The following is a 20,945-nucleotide window of genomic DNA, read 5'->3' as shown; positions in this document are numbered from 1 at the left end:
CGCCAGTTGAACATCAAACACACTAGCGTATTCCACAGAGCCGTGAAATCATTGCAGGTGTGGCTTACAACATTGATTTGTTCGTCTGCGACAATTACCTTCTTATTTTCGATCAACACGAGGCGAGATAGTATTTCCATATTGAAAGCTCGTCGTATTTGGCAGTTCGTGTTGTGGCGTGAAACTCTTGTTTAAAGGTGCATGCAGGTGACAACGTGTGGAGGTTGAAACCCGAGGAAATAAAGGCACTTGCGTCTTTAAAGACATTTACCCGTCAGAAACCTCTATTCGCCCTCCCTTCCCACGTCCCTCTCGCCCGTCTTCACTGAAGCTAGGGAGAACTGCAGTGCAACACTCGTCCTTCGCGGTGCCATGGTGCACGAGACATGCAGGCATAAGCAACGACCCAGAAACTGTGAAACGACAGCGACAGTAGTGTTTTCGGCAGCCGGTGAAACAGCCATGGCAATTGAAACCTGGCTTCATCCTTGTGAAAATAATATTTCATAATGCGCGAAGAAACAGAAAAGCAAGCACGTATATGTTCACGCAAGCAAGCAAGCAAGCTGTAATTTATAAAGTTCCACTGGCTTGAGTTGAACGACACGTCGGCCAAACAGGGCGGTGCCTTCATGAAATGTTAAGTGAGCATGACTACCAATGCGGAAAAGAAAAACGATGGCCACCTTCCCATTCAGTGTAGGGATCGTTCACGCAAACCGAAATTGGACGTTTGTTAAATCGTAGACCAGAGCGAGCATAAAATTACGGGAGAAGTCAGTGAAGGTGTCATTGTGCCTCCGCCATACCTCTATATAACAAGCAAATTGGTTTCATCAAATCATCAGGGGCGCTATAACATAAAGCTATTGCAAACTTTTCTATTCCAATTCTGCAACGAGCACTCCGCGATTGGTCAAAAGCTTTTGTGGACCACCCCCACTTCGCCTGTCTGTCACGCGACGTCACGAAAACGGCGACAGCTCGCCATTTGATATGACGTGTCCACACTGATTATGCATGATTGGATCGAACAAAGGAAAAAAAAAGTTATTTCTGATTCGACGCCTTTTCGCCATTAACCCTCGGGTATCGGTAAAAAAATTTCGGGCTGCACTCACTTCACCTGCCTGTCACGCGACGTCACAAAACCGCGAAAACTCACCGGGTCAATGTGACGTGTACGCGTTAAAGATGCAGTAATATGCCGAACGAAACAGAATTTTTTCTTAATAGCCGCAGGCTGCCCCGTTCTGAAAGGAATAAAAGATGGCTGCCACCGATCGCTCAGGCACTGGCTACTCGCACCTGCCGCAGAGCATGGGTTTATTTGCGTACAATAAACTTGTTTGCGTGGCCGTGTAATGTTTTGAAGCACTTTCGGCACGTTTACGACCTCGCTCTGCCAACTTTCTTTTGCTGAGGATCTGTTTTAGCGGCATTCTTAACCTTCAGCTGCATGCCGCCGCGATTTTGAACCAGCCCCCTCAAGCCAAGTAAGTGAAAGCGGACCAATCGCAGACGCCGGCACCCCCCTCTGTTTCCAGTGATCGATTTTCAGTGCCCGGGCTCGGCCCCATCGAAATCCTCTCCACTTGAGCGTGCTCCTCGCTTCTTGTCAGCCAATTAGATAAGACAAGCCACTCACTGTAGGCAATGCTATTCGGTTTTAAAGCAAACAGAAGTGACCTCCTATAAACGAGGAGAGCGTTAGATTGGTCTGTCCAGACTACACTGCGGATCACCACCCGATGCTTGCGTCGGTGGTTACGCAAATTTGACGTCAGAAGTTTGGAATAAAACATGTTGGAATAGTTTTACGTTATAGGGCCCCACGGCACTGCAAGCAGCGCATGGTATATGCAACTGTATAAGTCTGTTTTCTTTTTCGTAATAAGTTACCTGTAAGTAGTGCTTCGTGTGCCCGCACCTTTTTCTTATGTATTGGCCCGTTAGTGCTACGAAACATTCAAACATGACTATGCAGTATACAGGGCCGCTATTTTGTAGCGATGCCTTATGCGTTATTCTATGCTATTCTTATCATCCACCACACGCGGCCGCCTGATCGCTTTGATAATGTGGGCAGACCGTCGCTCTGACCAGTGGCCAAGCGCGAAAAGTCTGAAAAAGCATAGAATCGAAAAAGGCATCGCTACAAAATACCTGCCCAGTATAATATATGCATTACTCATTCCAAATTCTTCAATAGTGCGCAAGATCGTAATCTGGAGCCGAATTCACAGAGCTTTTCGTTCGTAAGTGCTTTTTGCCGCTGGCCTTTGCTAACGGTATGTCCAGCATTAGGTCTGGCTGAAACTTTCTATTAGGAAAAATTCTAGAGTAAGAGTTTTTTGTGAATACGGACCCCGTTTCTACTAAGATATTGTAGGAATTTCCGGCAGCTAAGGAAACCTGTTGTACTTATTCCTGTCACAAAATATTACCCTGCACATAGCGCTTCACTATGACCTGGTACTTCACTCGCAAGGGCGTTGACGATGGCGCTTGATTATGTAAAAAAGAAAAGCAGGGATGAAATTGATATAGGACCGGATCCGTTACAGGCATGGGTATAACTACACATTACCGACATCTAAGTTTTAAGAAAGCGAGAAACGATTAAGGAGGCATAGACAAAATGCTAGACTGAGAAATCTCTAAAGATTACTTGATTAGCTCAAGTAGGCTAGGTGAGTATCTGTCACCGCGCCTTTTCGAATGGGATGCCGATAAGCCATCATCATTAATAGAAAAAGCGCGCAGGCGGAGCAACGGGGGGTCACAGGTGGCTGCAGGACGAACGTGGCGCACGGGAAACAGTTGCGGCGGTTCGCCGAAGGAAGGCTTCGCGGTTGATTTGCATATGCCGTGACGGTGTGGTGCCACTTCCTACAATGTTCACGTAAATATTCACTCTGTCTGATTCCTAATGGCATTTAATTTTGCTATCAAAATAACAGTCTCGCTTTACGCCTGCTATATCTCCGGAATCCACGTGCCAAATAAGCAGAACTCGCATTAAAAAGACCGTACCTGAATTCCGTCCCAGTTCAACACGATGCGGGCAGAGCGCGGGACGCAAGATTACACAGCGCTTCACCGCTGCTTTCAAATTAATAATATCGCCAGGTGCAGCCGGCCGAATTTGGCATTTAGTCGAGTCCGAGGCACGGTTCCTGCGATCGTACATAATCCGAAACAATGCTGTTAACCGCCGCGTTCCGAACCTTGTGCAAACACCGCAAGCTTCACTGCGTACTTTGAGTTTGTTGCTCGGTAAGTGTATACTTGAGAAAACAGTTTCGCAACGCCGTTCTCAATTTGGTCCACTTGAGCGGAAACGATATTTGTACCTAGCCGCATATTGCTTCCAGTGTCACTACCGCCGGAGGGTTCATTTGCATTGAGAGGAAGTTGGTCAAAGAAGCTTGTTACCACTAAATTTAATTAGCGTAGGAAAACGATGATCGCTATCTCTCTCTAATTGGGCGCCGTATAGCGGAGCAATGGTGGGTGACCAGCAGGCTCGTCGCAAGAAATTACGCGCAACCTTTATTTCTTTACTCTCCTTTCTTTTTTTTCTCGAGAGAGTTTTAAGGTGTGCTTTCGAACGAAGAAAACGCGAACGGATAATTAGTTTCCGAGGGCGTCTAACCTGAAGACACCGGGGCGCGCTGCTAACAAGCGTAAGGAGAGAGAAAAAAAGCAAGAGAGAAACATTCCGTTTGCGGCGCGGACTCGGCACCTCATATGCAAACAATTTTCCTCACGAGGCGTACAGTATAATAAGCACGCACCAACGAGATCTCGCGCCATGTGCACGCGAAGGAGAGGAAGTTGTTCCGCTCCCGAGGGCGACGGAGTTTTCGCGAAGGCAGCACCGCGAATTCTTGCGTTTCCGGATTGCGTCGTCGTTGGTGCTGCTGTGATTGTCTTCGTCGTCATCGATCGTGTGTTTTTCACTTCACGTTTCTTCCGAGAATCTTCCTCCCCTTTGGATTTCACAACTCCTAAATCGATACTACGTCATTCGTCCCAAAAGCTCTGGGTCTACTGGCCGTGTTCGTAGTGACATGCGGCGTCCTGATACTGGTCGTCGTTCCAGATACGGAGCGTCTTTATCGCGACGGCATACACTGCTCTTTGTAGCGAATTATGTTGTGAGGTACGAATTTAGCGCTACATTCCGCTGAATATGCCACACGTTTAAACTTATAACGAATACCACTGTGTGTATGGATTACACTGAGGGGTATTTTATAACCATGCGCGTCATAATAATGATGATGACGATGTTTGCTCCAAAAATGGCATAAACCCACTGTGAGGGATCTGACCAAGCCGGGTGCTATTCTGATAAGAAAACACAAATCAATATATGAACAAAACCAACAATAAATGTAACAAAATTGTGATGCAGTAGTGAGTATTACATAAACAAGCATTGATAAAAAGAACCAATAATAATAATAATAATAATAATAATAATAATAATAATAATAATAATAATAATAATAATAATAATAATAAATTCAATCGATCAAATATATTTATTGTAGTGCCTAGGAACACCTATTGAGCATTCGTACTGATGCGCTTAAACGCACAACAAAATGTACAAAGAAGACATATGTGGTAGACAAAACAATGGGAGATGGAGAAACAAATTGGTAAACACAAAACGAGAAGGCGAGTATAAAAGGGAGTCAATAATAGAACATGATTATCTACACTTATACAAAACACCGGAAATTAACTCTAAAAGATGTCACTACAGGCAGAATACTTATTAAATTTTTTTTTTGTTTTTAGTTTAGTCACAGGGCAGTCTTTAATGTAACAAGGCCGGGCAGAAAATGTGGAGAGTTGCCTGGTATACCTCTGCGGAACGGGAAATTGCACATGATTAAGAAGCTTCGGGCAATGTATAATGCCACGAGCTGCTTTATAGGGGAACAAAGGGTCTGATTTAATACGTATTGATTTCAAGGTGTGAATTACGGTATATTTGAGAGGGCTGGACTGTCGTCGCCACAATAGAAAAAGGGGTGCTTGAAAATAGATATCAGTTTATTTTGGACGCGTTCAGTGAGGTGAGAATGGGATTTGCACGTTGCGCCCCAAACTACACAGGCATACTCTAGTGGTTGAAGGCACACGGTATAGGATACAACTTCAAATTGGCAGCAGGGGAGTGGAAGTCATGCGGTATGCGACAAACTGTACGAAGAGCACGAAGGGCACGTTGTTGTGCATATTTAGCGTGTGAAGAGTAGCTTAGCGTTTTGTCGAAGAACACACCAAGATTTTTCACTTCATCGAACCTGGGCAGTGGAGCATCCGAAGAGTGTAGGAAATTGCGCATGGTGTGTTTTGCGGGTGTAAATTGACACCATACATCTTCGTAAGCATTTAAGAGTAGCATTTGTATCTGCACCAGTTTGAGAGTTAAAAAAAAATTCATTTTGGAGGTCGGTACAGTCGTGAACACTGTTGACAGACTTAAATAGCTTCAAGTCGTCAGCATATAGAAGGAATGACGAGTGTTGAACTGCTGGCGAAACGACATTTTTGAGCAGTAGGAAGAGAAGACGGCCAAGAAGAGATCCTTGAGGAAATCCGTCGGTGACCTCATAGCTATTAAATCTGTCCATTAATGCCAACGAAGGTCGAGGTATTCAAGTTCTTTATTGATTACATGAAGATATGTACATTGGGTATGGTATAAAGGCGGGGCCCTCTATATCTCGTAGGAGTTGTGAAGCAGGCCTCTATGTTATATATTGTTATATAAACACTAGAGCACGTGAGAAAAAAGAACAACGTGTGCGACAGTACAAATGTGGTACGTACTGATTTAGCAAGTGACGCGAGTATAAATGAGCGAAGGTTAGTTTTGCAGCTGAGAAATGGCTGTTGTGCGTTAGACCTGTTGGTAATTTCTTCCAGACATGCGATGCGGCATGCGAGAATAAATGATCCATAATTAGTGCGAGATTTTGAAACTGTTAGCGTTTTCGAGGTGACTGATTGCAATGGGTATGTGGTATTTCGATAATTAATTTTTACCGAAGGACATAGTTTAATGTTGTGCATGATTCTGTAGAACAAAACGAGAACGTGGTAAATAACGCAATGTTTCACGGGTAGTGTATTAAGTAATTGGTACGCGAATTTGATTGAGTCCAATCTTTTTAGGAAAAAAAAATAGCTCGAAGCGCTGCATTTTGTGATGCCATAATTGACAATAAACTGGTGGGGTACGTGAGTCCGTATATGGTAATAGGATACATAAAATGCGAATGTATAGAACTTATATAAAGAGTACAGAGTGTGTTGAAAGTAAGATTTTACGCAGTTCATACAGTACTGGCATTTTCTTACAACGGGTGTTCAAAATTAAGCTTTATCGTTTTCTTAAAATTAGGCACTGGGAGGCACGCGAAGATCACCTGTGCAAATAAGTTATGTGGCCAGGGAAGCATAAAGTGAGATTATACTTATCGCTGTCAACAGCCCAATTAGCTAAAATTGAATAATTAACTTTTTGCTAACTGCAGTAAGCGGGTATGTTTGTGCTGAAGAGTTAGAAGCAGTCGTGTTTCCACACAGTAACAGTTGGAAGAATTCTTCTAGCGTGTCTGTGCTCCGAGATATCCGACTCCGAATTTCAATTGTCCTTCGCACGATTACGCATGCAAGAGAGGGAGGATGGGCGCAAAGCTCCTCCCTAACTTGACGCGGCTGTTGCGTGCGGCGTTTAGTCTGACAACAGGGCAGAGGCATAGGCAAAGATGATAACCGTTCGCCTTCCCCTCTCGGCTGCCGAAATCAAGATATGACAGCGCGGTGTGGCGTGCATTTGTTGCTCTTGATTTCAATAAAACTTGCAGCACTTGGAAATCAGCAGTCACTTTATTTGCGTAGCCCAGGCAAGGACCATGCCCGCTCGTCTAGTCACCATTACGCACGCGCGCGGTCGCCGTGCTACTACAGCGGTTCCGGGTGCTTCGATTTCTCATTTCGTCAGCCGAGAGGGCAAGGGGGACAGTTATCATTTCTGCCAATGCCTCCACCCAATAATAATAATAATAATAATAATAATAATAATAATAATAATAATAATAATAATAATAATAATAATAATAATAATAATAATAATAATAATACTTTTTATTCCCAAATTCGTGCAAGCTCCCCTGCACAGCTATGGGGGTTTACGTCTTTACACTTGTCGCCTTTTTAAGGCCCGGCTCTATTCGTTCTCTTCTGGGCACCGTCCGTCGGCGAACACCCGGAGGAGACTACTTTGAATCTCGGATTTGCGAGCGCCATTGTCACTGGATTTTCGAGACCTACGCGTGCGTTTGCTGTCCACATTTCTTCTTCCATCGGCTCTCCAATTCTTGTATGCAAATCACTGCCAAAAAGCGATATATAATGCAGTTCCCATCTTCTTTGGTCTCCCATTTTTTATAGATATATAGCAAGGTTTTTGCGGAACTTTTCATTTTGAGCAGTATATATATATCAAAGCTTTGCAGCATCTCTTTTTCTTTGTTCAGGCTGCCGCTACCTGAGGGCACTAAATTCACCTTTTCAGTGCAAAGGAGTCAAACATTTCCTTTATGCCAAGAGAGAGAGGGAGAAAAGAAGCCGTTCTGCCACCGACAGGATCAATTCCGAATAGGCCGCCCCTAAGGAATGAACGCTCCGTCGTCCACAGAGATCGCGGTGCAAGTTGGGGATGGCATGTAGCGCTAGGGTTTAGCAAAACGTATTGTAGCGTAAGACTACAAGAACGAAATCTGGCGCTACGCCACGTATGATTTAGCTGCGCCAAGGTTTTTTTTTAAGATGCCTGTGGCAGATAGTAAAATTCTAACCCTTGAGTATAAATACGTGATGAGGCAGTCATTACTTCTGCGAGGCATCAAAATGGTTAGTTACTAATTAACATGATTGCGCTAATAACGATTTTAATTAACTATTGTACAGCGCATACTGCAACTTACGAATTGTAGCCGGTGAGTTTTCAAGGCGTCTTCGCTTGGAGCGAATTCTCGGGGAAACACCAGTTTCGAGATACTCATTGCCAAGTGTCCGACGAGATACACTGGCACTCCAGTTACTTTTGTGCGTAAATGCATAAAACAGCAGTTTCTTACCGCATTTTTACCGCAAGTTTGATGGTGCATATCTCCAAACCAGTGCCATCCTCAGAATTTATTCCAAGTCGATATGCCTTGCAAACTCACTAACTACAATTCGTAGATTGCAATATCTGTAAATTGATTAGTCAGAAAAGGTAATTAGTCACGTATAGTTAATTTCTTCATTCTTCGTTTCATTACTCGTGGAAGTAATGTCTGCCTGGCCGAGTAATTTATTTCAAGGGTTAGAATTGCGTTATGCGTGACATGTGATTGTGAAAGAAGAAAGAACACCCTATATGGAGTCGACGAGGACAGCTATAGGGGCTTGTTGGTATGGTAAGATATCTTATATGGTGTTTGCGTGCGGCCATCTTTTTCATCTTTTTTTCATAGAAATGAAAATCAAATAAATAGATAAATTGGCGACGGCTACTCCTTTTCACCGCAACAGTAATATTGGGAATAAAAATATTGTAGAATAAGAAGCAACGCCACTACATTCGGAAAGAGTAGAGCGGAGTTAGATCAGGGAGTAAATGAAGTTCGCCCACAGTCCTAGACACACCGGACGCACAGATACAAAAGATGAGGACACCTTGGACCACACACAATACTGTGCACTCTACTGTGCCCATTACACTGGTCACTCTGCGCCCCACACTATACTGTACGAAGGCGTATAGTGAATTCCGACCGCATAAACGAGGCCGTGGTGCAGTCCAACATGTACAGGCGTGTAGATGGTACAAATGCGCAGATACACAATTCCGTCATTAGTTATGTGTGCGCTATTTGCCTAACATGTGCAAAATACTCGTTTCTGTGCGCCGTGAGTGATGAAGACCGAATTTGGCTGTTATGTCTATGTGTTGTGTGTTACGCTATCGTGCGGACGTCGGTATCGCTGTTCAGCCAGCATGGCAATTATGGGCCGAGTGCAGAGTGTTGCCTAAACTTTGCCTTTCTCTCTTCGAATGACCTTGCCGGGACCTTTACATTAACCATCCCCAAGTTAATTTTTCATCGCAACTTTGTTCTATGCCAAAAGTTATTCGCATATATATAGTTTCTAAATTCTACGATTCGATCATCTTCGGAATATTACGAATACAATTAACCATTGAGATTCTAGAAAAAGTGAACATTTACGTACAGTGAGTGTCACTGGAAACTGTCGCAGTTTATTTAAACGTTCAAGTTATCTAACAAAATCAATTAGCTATGGACGTAAAGCACCCAACTGGTTAACTTAACCACGTCAACCACGGCGCAGGCTAACAGTCCAAGTGCTAATGTTGCACGCATGCACAAATACCAAAGATAGTGGGCGCGAGGATGGCTGCCCCGGTAGTTTAATGGTAAAAAGCAGGCCCAGTATCGACAAAAAGTTATTGCGCTGGAATTTTTCGTATGAGCAGGAGCCCTATTGGCAACTCCAGAATCGGTGACTTATGCTGGAAACTGGAAACACTGCCCAATAAACAAGGATGGCTAGAACATCCAAGTTCACGGCGGTTTTGTCGCTTGGTACTGTGCTCGCGTTTTTTTTTTTTTTTTGGCATCGAGTCGAGGTGTTTCGTGGAAGCCGAAGAGGCCCTTGCTTCCGATCACCTTATGTAGATCTGTCTCAAGTATTTCAGTGACGAAATCGCTGAAATAGGTGCGCTGTGCATGCAAACGTCTGGCCTGCCCAGCGAGCCGCATCGGATTTTTCAAAAGACAGAGAGCCTTTCCCGCGAGCCAGGGCTTAAAGAAAAGGAAGTGTGTGTGCTTAGCAAGCATCTCCGAAAGGCGCAAGCACTTGTTCGCGGCGTTACTCCACTGCTACAGGTACGACACGACTGTTTTCGACCTACTTAGGCAACTCCACCCTGCGACTCGCATTGCAGTTAATCGCATATCACATTTCACAATGTACAGGCAGTAACGTTTGTCGTGCTTTCAGAAGCTAAATAAGCATATTGTGCACTGATAGAACGAGGCTAAATACTGTAAGTTTAGCTGGTCACAGTGTCATTGGATAAAAAGCAATGAGCATTCCCTTAGCGAGTCGGGGCGAACCTTCTTTTTATAGTTAGCTAATACCTGTGATAAGATGGTCAGCGTCCGAAGACTGACGCTTGCTCATGCTCGTAGTAAGTAATGTTCAAGGCAGGGCCTCGGCTTAGGAACACAGCAGACACCTTCCACCCATAGAAATTCTCAAACCAAGTAAAACGTGAGAAGTTAATAAGAACCAATCGGACCAAGTTGAGTTTCTTCCAATATGTTTCCAAAATTTATCGAAGTCTTTCTTTTGGCAAAGTCAGCTGTATTAGTGTAAATGCATGACTTGGAAACAAACTGAACCAGTTGTAATGAAATTAAGCTGTGTGCAAAGTGTCAGAAAGCAAGCTAGCGGTGCTGTGCGCAGGTCAAACGCTCCGAAGCTGGAACAAGCGCTGTTTGAGGATGCCTCTAAATTTCTGGCGAGCTAATAAGCAGACAACTCCCCGCGTTGAATGAGAAAACAGCATACTCCGCTTGCACCGCTACACTAAAGCCTGCTATGAAAACGATGTCGCCTCGCGGCATAATATGTGTCATGACCAACATTCGAACTTCCGAGGTATAGTTATCGTTTCGGCTGCCGTGCCTCTAGACAAAAGTACATTAACGGTAATATCCCTGCTGCTTAACACTGCTGCTGCGGCAGAAAACTATAAGCGAACAAAACCAAATTAAGCTTAAGCGTACATCACTATAATTTATCAAAGTTCCTGTCCGAAAAAGTGCACTCCGCGATTTGAAACGTCAGCAAGATAGTTAAAATAAATGAAAAGAAGGCAACTGTCTACTCAACGGCAAAAAAAGCCGACATCCCGAGACAAGTTTTTCGAACAAAATAGTATTGTATAAGTTGCCTTTTCCCCAATGCGGAAGTTTCTTGTCCAAGTGGCTCTCCGATGCGCGCCGTCTGCTGCTTTCTAGAAACTGTGAAATCATACATTGCTCTCTTTCCACCGCGATGACACGCATAGTAGTATACAAGTATTTCAACATCCGCCTTTTTTTTTCATTTTCGGACTCGTGCGCGGGTGTATCACGACGATTTTAGAACTACGCCTCCTCCAGGCTCTGGTGATCAGCAGAGTAACGTATAGCCTGCCGTATCGCTACCACTCGCTAAACAAATGCGACCAAGAACAAGTCGATGCCATCATCAGAGGCGCGTACAAAACGGCCCTGAGTCTCCCTGTCATCACCTCAAACGAGAAGTTAGCGGCCCTCGGGATCCACGACACCTTCGCTGAGCTCTCGGACGTGGTATGGCTTCGCAAAAGGCCAGACTACAGAACACGGCGGCGGGCAGGGCCATCCTCCACCGGACCAGAACGGCAATGGAGCTCCGTGCCCTGAATGGGCAACGATCACTCCCGCCTGAGGTCAGGGGCAAGATCAAGGCCAACCCCATACCGAAGCACATGAGTCATGAACTCCATGAAGGACGACGCAAGGCTTGCTTTGACAGACAGCGCCGACAATTCAAGGGTGACCCGTACGTAACGTACGTGGACGTGGCGTCGTACCCTGTAGGGGGCCTCTTCGCGGTAGCCGCCGTGATCGGGAGAGACAACTCCTTGACCCTCGCGGCCTCCATCAGGGCAGAAACCCCAGCTGAGGCTGAGACCATAGCCGCGGCGCTAGTAATAAAGCAAGAAGACAGGGTAGGCAGGGAACTTCATGTCATTACAGACTCGCAACAGGCCTGCCGTAACTTTGCCAACGGACGAACACCGCTGCTGGCGGCTCAGATTCTAGGCCCGAGGCTGCAAGAATCCCATCAAATCACGTGGACGCCGGGCCACGCGGGTCTGGAGGGGAACGAAAGGGCGAAAGTCTTAGCGCGAGCGCTAATCAACTGAGCGGGGCAAAACCAATCGTCTCATAAATCCTCACCCTTTATCTTCGTGCCCTTGCTATCCAATTAGTGCGACCGACTCGAAATCCAGCGGCTCAAAAGCAGGATTCATCCTCCCCCTCACAGAAAGCTCAGCATTGAAGAGGCAGTAACTCTCAGATTTATTCAGACCAACACATTACCAAACCTACACAGATACAGCAAAATGTTCCCACATACATATCGCGGCATCTGCCCCTGGTGCGGCGACACACTCTTTCACATCTCGTTGGGGTGCGGGGGCAAACCTCAACAATTAAAGCACGTCATTTGAGCGGTGGGAGGTACAGCTGACCGGCGATACCCTAGCGGGACAAGAATCTCTCGTCCAGCAAGTACGTTGAGCAGCCATGACCAGTGGAGTCCTGGAATGAGGACCACCCACTCGACCTCAAGAGCAACGACCTCGATGGTCCAACTGAATGTTTTCTCTCTCTCTCTCTCTCTCTCTAGGTATCGAGCATTTAATTGGAGTCGCGAATAATGTAAACTATCCCAATCTGTTTTATGCCAATCTCCTGACGTTAAATTTACGTAACCACCGAAGCAAGCATCAGACGGTGACCCGCAGCGCTGTTTGAAAAGCCCAGTCGAACGCTCTTCTCGTTAAAAGGAGGTCACTTTTGTTTCGTTTCAAAGCGAATGGCATATGCCTACCTTAACAGGCTTTCATCTACTTAGCTGACAATAGGCGAGGAACACGCAGAAGTGTAGAGGGTTTCGCTGGAGCCGAGCTAGCAGAGGGAAAGTAGATGACCGGATGAGGAGGGTGCTGTCGACGTCTGCGATTAACCCGCTTCCCCTTAGCTTGGGGTGGCTCCTCAGCGAAGGAGAGTTCGCAGAGCGATGTCGTATACGTATGGAAAGGGCTCTACAACGGTATACTGCAGAGCAAAAATGTTTATTGCGCCAAAACAAATCCGTTCTCTTCGGCTGCTCCGAGTAGCCAGTGCCAAAGTGATCGGCGAGCAGCGATCTTCCATTCCTTTTGGAACGGGCACTCTCGGCTATTCCAAAAAAAAAGGTCTGGTTTCGTTTGGCAATATTGTTGCATCTTTAATGCGTAAACACCACTTTGACGTGGTGAGTTTTCGCAGTTTTGTGAGGTCGCGTGACAGACAGCCGAAGTGAACGCAGCCCGAAAACCTTTGACCGATAGCGGACAGCTAAAGCGAAAAATGCGAAAAATTGGAAATAATAATTTTTCTTTTGTGTGGTCTAATCATGCATAATCTGTATGTACACGTCATAGAAGATGAGGGGTTCTCGCAGTTTTCATTACGTTGCGTGACAGACAGGCGAAGGTGGGACGAAAAAGTTTTGACGGATCGTGGAAGGTGACTGCAGAATTGGAGTGGAAACATTTGGAACAGCTTTATGGTATAGCGCACCAAGTATCGTCCAATTCTGATGTTGGACGTATCATTAGCCAAGGCAGCCGGTCAATGGCAAGCAGCACTTACGAACGGAAAGCTCTGTGAACTCGGCCCCGCACGCTTAATGCAGATGTTGTCTATTCGCCCGCTTTTATTTCCCTTGCCGTTATAATTTCGATATTGCAATTAAAGATAAAATGTTATTTACCACATACTTTCTCTGGCTTCAGTGCCTGTTTGCTTCATATTGTTGTAACTGATGTGCTGCCAGACAGCCACAATTATTCCAGAACACCGTTTCCTCTGGGTTAAGGGTACAGTCCCAAATGAGAAAAATTAGAATCGGCATGTAGCGAAACTATGACGGCCGGTAAGCAGATGTTAACACCGCCGCCGCTGTCAGAACACTTGTGAACTGAGAACAGTTTATTGCGAATTCGCTGAGCCGGTATTCTGCTCGTTGCGACATCTTTGATCTTTCTTTAGCGGCTCTTATTGGCAGAATAGGAAAATGTTACGAGTGGTCACTGACTGTAACTATATCGGTATACTTTTCTTCAAGCTGACATACAGAGCGAAACCACACTTGCTTCTTTGCCTGTAATAATCTCTAAATACATTTCAAGAGAAATTATGAACAATATAATCATGCGTTGAAGGCATCGCACTAGCCTTTGTATGTTGTTGTTTTTTTCATTGTTCAGGCATTCTGTACTCTATTGTATATATATGAAACGTGTCTTGAGCCTTCTTGACTCCGAGATTTTTATCCTTAGACGGGGTTAACCACCTACTTATGGCTACACTCTCGAAGCAATAAGGCTACACTCTCGAAGCTCCATCTAGTTGGAGGAGGCCGTGACATCTAGTGTGGGACAATACCTGTAACATAAAAAAACACCCGAGAACAATGCGTCTCAAACACTACATTTCCCGACCGCCTGCTGCAAGAGCTTCTTGCCAAAATGTCCCTCTAATTGACTTCTCCTCTGCAAAATAGTACAACTAATTCTAAATACCTACAATGTAAACCTGCCATTTCCCGCCGCCCTTTAATATAGAGTTGTCACCTTTATGTGCCAGCGGAGGCGTGTAGAGCAGATTGCAAAAGTTTGATTTACGTAAAGTTTTCGTCCTTCGCATATTGAGATGAAGAAACTTAAGTGAATGCACGGACTTACGTACGCAAGGACAAGCCACCAAGTGCTTGGACGTGTCGTACAATAACTGAAAAGCGAAAGTTATTGAATAAGTCAAGCTTCTTCGGATGTCATCCACACACTAACAAGTATAATCTCAGGATTAAGCTACTGCACATTTTTGTTTGAAACAAAATAAAGAAATATCAAAGAAAAAAAAAGGAATTAACACCATAGCCTTTTTATGGCAAGCTAAGCGCTGTTCCCTGTTTCGTGGAGCTCGTCGTCTGCCAAGACAAAACATTTACTGTGCGTCATAGCAGAAATGTTCGTTTAATGCCGAGTTTTCTCGTTGTGGAGGAACGAAAGCAGCAATCTTATTTTTAAAGCAAAGCTCGATGTTCATATACACATCTTTTCGATTCTCGCTACTACGGTTGCGTAAACAAACTGAGGGCAACGTTGGGGTATACTCGCTGGGGCCACTCTTTGGAAAATTGGTCATGCAAACAAACAGTGGAGCTGGAGGGGGCAAGCGAGCGGGCTATTTGCGTACGCAACTAACATCAAGGGCGCCCCGCACCGCTTGCATCGAGGAATGCTAATGGCGCCACCGCGCCATCCATCGTCGGTGGGGGATTACCGTGTGCCTCGACTCAGTCCTCTCCACCCTCCCAGAAGCGAGCCCTCCCCGTGCGGCTGTTCTTCCTATGTGCGTGACTCGACAAACTTTCTTCAAACGCTAGCGAGGCATGCTGCAGTATAGAAGCGTAAAATGCGGCCGGCCAGGCGCGCTTTTCATGGCATCGGCCGTATCAGAGTTTGAGGGAAGCGAGTGCGCTGCTTCTCGCGGCAAAGCGATAGTGTTAAGACATTGCTTCGTGCTCTGTGTCGACCACGTCCTCGTCCATCCCGCCAATCCATTTTCCTAAACCCATCGTAAGTCCTGCTTCGCGGACTCTGACGCTGAAAATGACTCGTAAGACTCGCCCAGTAGTAAGTTAAGAGGGCTTTTAGTATATCAAGGTTCGCGATCTGTTGCAATGAGGGGCCGGACAGACTGGCCGGGTCGTCTGTGCATGCGTAGTGACTACGCGAGCGAATGTCAGTAGCGTGGCACTTTGGGCTTTGGTGATGTCATACCATTAGGGTTGAGCGCTTACGCTCCGTTTCCTTACTTTAAATATTTGACGTACTTTTCCGGCATGTATACGAGTTCTGCGAGAAACAATGCCCACTAAATATCACTTTGCATCAACAACAACGCTCTAGGTACCGAGAAAGGAAAGAACAGGTATTGAGAAAGAAATGGAAAGGTGTCGAGTTTTGTTTGTCCCAACAATAACAGATTGCATGACCTTAGCGAAAGAAGCTTCAGTAATGCGCGCCGGGTTTAATGGACCATGCAGAACACGCGACGTCTCGAAACGCAGCTCATAGTAGTGATTCGCTGGTCTATAGCCGGATATCTACTCATAGTATCAGTTTAAAGTTTACAAAACGAGTTATGTTCCGATATTTTGGGGCGGCATATACAAGCCGTGATAGCCCATACACAAAATTAATAAATAATTTGTTCCTGTGCGAACCGATAAAAGAGCTTAGCTGAAGCCAACAACTAGCTCCATAGCAATGTTTTTTTCGGATACCGGGACCGCTGTAACCAATCCTCTTAGAAACGTTACTGCTGATGCGGAAGCACTGCCAGCACGCAAGGGAAGCGCAATGTGCGGCCTCCTACATTCATATTAGGTCAGGCCTTGTCTTGAAGTCTCATCTATTCGCACTACTGGGACATTGTTCCACTTCTATTCGAGCACTTTCTTCCCCTTTCTTTATTTAGTAGCATTAGCATTAGCAGTCGGCTCCATTCACTTCTGGTAACATCTCCTTATGTTTCACTTGTCGATAAAGAAACAAGAAAGCGCCATGTTTCAATAGAACATAATAAACAATACATCCTTAAAATAATCTGGAGACAGATTAACAGTTTTTCTCTTTAGTGCGAAAGCACTACTTGGTCCAATGGGCGTTTTGCGGGTGTCGGGCGGTGGTGGTAAATTTAATGGTAGGAACGCTAAAATGTACTTATAGTATGTATAAGATCGATGTAGAGTATAGAAAAATGCCATAATGGGGGGTATGGAAGGTGGTTATGTAGACATATCCAGGTATAATAAACCAAGAGATTTGAAGTGAGAATTCCGAATGCATTTGTCCGTAGGCGGATTCGAACCCAGGCCATCCCGAGGAAGCTTTGCAATGAGAGCCACAGCTGTTAGCTCTACTCCACACCAGAAGGTGTTATTGGCGAGACGAAGGAGCGCCTAGTTCGCGCAGTGCCTAGCGGTTCATGACGTCATCGGAGAGGGCCCGCCACTAGTATATATAGAAGGACGCGCACGTTGGCTTGTCACCATTGCGTGTTACAAAATGGATCCAGGAGCATCTACCTCGGCGACGCCTACACAAGGAAACAAAAGTGAACCTTAATAGTTTCCTGATGTAGTCCCCCTATCCGTTCCCCTTAGCGCTCTATCAGTAGCCCCTGGAAGTGTTGCGGGCTCCCCAATTTTTTTTTTCTTTATGCTTGTAAGAACTGGCTGTCGTTGGCAGATGTAGTCGTTGTTATATGTTCACCCTCAGTATCAAAGACAATGTTGTGTCGAACCAGAAGTAGGATTTACTATACACAAAGTCGAAAAGCCAAGTTTGCTTTCTCAGGGATCACGTAACGGCAGATGGCAAGCAGTGCACCTTTAGTTAACTCAGCAAGAAGGGTAGTTATTTCGTAATGTTCAGGTTTTCGAAACAACAATTGTTGGACAACAGTTTCTTCGAAAGTCTGATCCCCATTGACCAACGATTCGTAGTCATGATTTTCAACACGCTATCCTGCACTAGTGTGACAGCATTTGGACTGTTTCTCGCATTTATGACTGGAGAGATGGATTCAGAGTGCACTTAAGACACGCCAAAACGTAATCTGGGAGAGTAAATTCACGAAAGCGATTGAAAATAAAATTATATTTTAAAAAATCCACGCACAACACCAAACTATCACTTTCGTACGACGCCCATGAACACCCCCGTGTACACGGGCAAACAGAATACATCGGGTCTTTCACACCGTAGTTAAAGGCGTCATGATGCTAGGCCGGGATAATGTAATGATTTTATTCCGATGTTAATTCTTTCCAAGCTTCATCAGTGGAACGAGCGGCGCTCCGCATACTTTATCACAGGGATCATACGGCAATGAACAGTGGAAGATAAGAATGGGAAAAGATCAACCGAAATCAGAGGAGGTGAGGGGAGAAGAAAGAAAGAAGGCAGGGATGCTAACCAGAAGAGCGCCTTGTCGGCTACCCTACGCTGGGGTAAAGAGAACAGGGGAGCAGAAAAATGAGAGAGATGGCAAGGAAAGATGTGGCGAGCATTTGCATGCGCGAGGACAGCGCCACGCAGTCAAAGATGTTCGTATGGGCCAGTTTTCCTCAAGAAGCCCAAAAGTGCTTCACTGTCGTGTGGGCCGACGAGCCTTTGAGATTCAAATCGAGAACAGTGGCCCAGTAAATTCTCTATATTCTCTTCGCAGCCGCAGACATAGCACGCGACTCTGCCGGTCATTCCCATTTCAATGTAAAGGAATGCTTACTTTATACAAGCCCCGAATTCTAATGACAGATTAGGAGAGCTTCCGCAGCAAAGTTTTGTGCTCTTTCTTGGGAGCATGTCTGTTCCAGCGGTACCTCGGGAGCAGATGTCGAGCTGAGATATGCCTGCAAAGCAGTCTAGAACGCTCGAGTTTAGACTGGAAGTCTGTGTGACGTAATTCCTTCAGCTGCCGTCTACGGGGAACGTTCGTATATCAGGCGTACAAAACAGTAAGCAAGGCCTTCGATTTTAGGCTGCAGCAGTGAGTAATGAATCGCAGCTGGTGCAGCTTTTTTATCTTCAGAAAATTACCAGTCGGAAAGCACGCCTCTGGGGTGTCGGCTGCCATTACGTTGGTAGCTTAGTCGTCAACAGGGTCGTCATTCTATCATACGTGCAGAGAAAACCGTGTAGTAGTTTTTTTTCCTCACACATCTTTGGTTGCCATTAGGTCTCTACTTAGTGCGTGTAATATTAATTTAGCGCACTGGATTTCAAGCGCAAATGAAAAAAAAAGTAATGAACACGCGGAAATGAGCACCTTACAGACGAAAGAAAAGGAAGACGCCATGCTACCAATAAAGACGCCATGCTATCAATAACACAGTTTTATTTCGAACTCTGCTGCCCTAAGACTCCAGTTGTTTCTCCTCGCTATATATGCATTTCCGTTTTGTCTTGTTTTTGTGTTTTTCTACAGTAAATATGTTAAATCATGTGCCAGCCCTCTGTAACACCCATCGCCTTGGCCGCTTGCGACGCAGCGACCTGATAGGTCTCCCTTGCATATTTCATGTAAAGCTATGGTCATGCCTTAACTATTTGTTTTCACAATACTTATACATTAACCGCTACAATGTACTCTAAAAGAAATCACTAGTGATATTGGAACTGTTTGATATTCAACGATAAATCGAAGCCAGGCCCTCCACAGTAAGGCAACACGATGACCGCTTCGGCCAACGACAAGCGCTACGCTATGTGCTGCTGTGACAAAAAAAAATAATAATAATACCGAGTTTAACGAAAAAAAGAAGAAAACGACAGAAACGCAACTGAAGCGAAGCGCCTAGGGGCAAAAAATCCTTCATGATATTTCCTAGTGGCACCACAACGTCGGACATTGTTGATAGTGCTTTCGTAGGAAACATGTGCGAGAGACTATATCTTGATGCGAAACAATAGCATTCAAACTATGCAAATTACAGGCAGAGCACTCGTCGAAGCAAAACTGAAAAAAGGCGTGGCGAGTGGACTAGAATTTTACGATTACAAAAAAAAAGGAAACACACACACACTAGCGGCGGCACGAAAGAGCGCGAGCAATATCGGTCACATGACAGCTTGAAAACATGCTGGTCGCGCTCCACGTGACAACCATGCGCGCGCTATCGGTTACAGGCGCTGCTGACATCCAGGCTCCGAGCTCGGAGTCAGTCAAGACAGAGGGCCACTGCGTGCCGCATTGGACCGAGCTGCTCGGAAGAGCGAGATTACACGAGATTCCAGCGGGAGACGCGCTATGCCATAGTTGTGATGGACGTGGTGTTCACTCATCGAGATTGGGTGGGCGCGCGATGACGCCCGTCTCTTATAGCTCGCGGTTTCAGACAGCGCGCGAGAAGAGCGGCAAACAGCGAGGCGACACTGCGGCAACGCACCTTGCCCCGCTGTGGGCGTCCGAGAGTTTCTTCATCGCGCCGATCCTTGGAGAGGCAATGCCCGAGGGACGACCACGGAGGAGGTGGCGGCGGCCAAGACGCGCAGCTTGCGAAGACAGCAGCCGACGAACGACGACACTTTTGAGAACGCGACGACGAGGACCAGCCGCGCGAGCACGCCGCCTACACGGCCCGGGAGCTGGCGAGGACCCCGCCGTCCTCCGAGGCCGCCCTGTCTGCTCGCTCAACTTTGGCAGCCGCCGAAAAAAAATGAAAGAAGCTGGAAAAAAAGTGCGAAGCGTAGCATGCGCCAGCACAGACGCCCAAGTGGCTTGCGCGAGCGGGAGGGAGGGGAATCGCAGAGGAAAAGTGCACTCCCAGCGCGGGATAGCTTGAGGGAGGATGGGGGAGCGGGAGCGCTACCGAAAATTCGGCAGAATGGAGCTTCGTTCCTCTCACCCGCCGCCTGGTCCTAACATCTAGAAACACGTCGATACCGCAGCGGGATCCGTGCCTGTGGCGCCAACCGTCGTACGAGGCTGAAAGCAGCGCCGCCAAGGAAATTTTCCTTTTTTTACCCTCCGATTGCGTCAGTGCTGTGACAGTTTACACGGTTTCGTTGCGTGGTTGTCGAGTGAACGATGTGAGTTGGTGTATATTTTTACCGAGTCGGTTCGGCGCTCCACCATGACGTTTACTGCGTCACGTGATCAACTTGAGACAGAAACAAAGATGCATAAAAGAAGGCCAAGGACGCTCCAACGTCGGCGCCCAACCGTAACTGTGTCATCGACCGGCTCAAGGCTTTGGCGCGGAGGGCATCCTCGTTTACGGGCTTCTCGTCTTATATATATATATATATATATATATATATATATATATATATATATATATATATATATTTGATTGAGATCGGTTCATGACCGCACGCGATTTCATCCATATATAGTGTCGCCGAACTGAAATTATATAGACTGATATAGATCCCATCGAGCGCTCTTGATTCATCTTTT

General features: G+C 45.9%; 1 protein-coding gene across 1 annotated transcript in view; it reads right to left on the bottom strand.

The window, feature by feature from the left end:
- SLO2 (slowpoke 2) overlaps nt 1-20,743 on the bottom strand; it is a 514,913-nt gene extending 494,170 nt beyond the window's left edge. The window contains exon 1 of the mRNA XM_070539983.1: nt 19,933-20,743. Coding sequence (XP_070396084.1) covers nt 19,933-19,967 — 35 coding nt within the window. The 5' untranslated portion in view covers nt 19,968-20,743. The remainder of the gene's footprint in view (nt 1-19,932) is intronic.
- Nucleotides 20,744-20,945: the final 202 nt, after the last annotated feature.

This window comes from Dermacentor albipictus, chromosome 1 (genome assembly GCF_038994185.2).
Source record: "Dermacentor albipictus isolate Rhodes 1998 colony chromosome 1, USDA_Dalb.pri_finalv2, whole genome shotgun sequence".
NCBI lineage: Eukaryota > Metazoa > Arthropoda > Arachnida > Ixodida > Ixodidae > Dermacentor > Dermacentor albipictus.
This window is presented reverse-complemented; position numbering and strand designations above follow the sequence as displayed.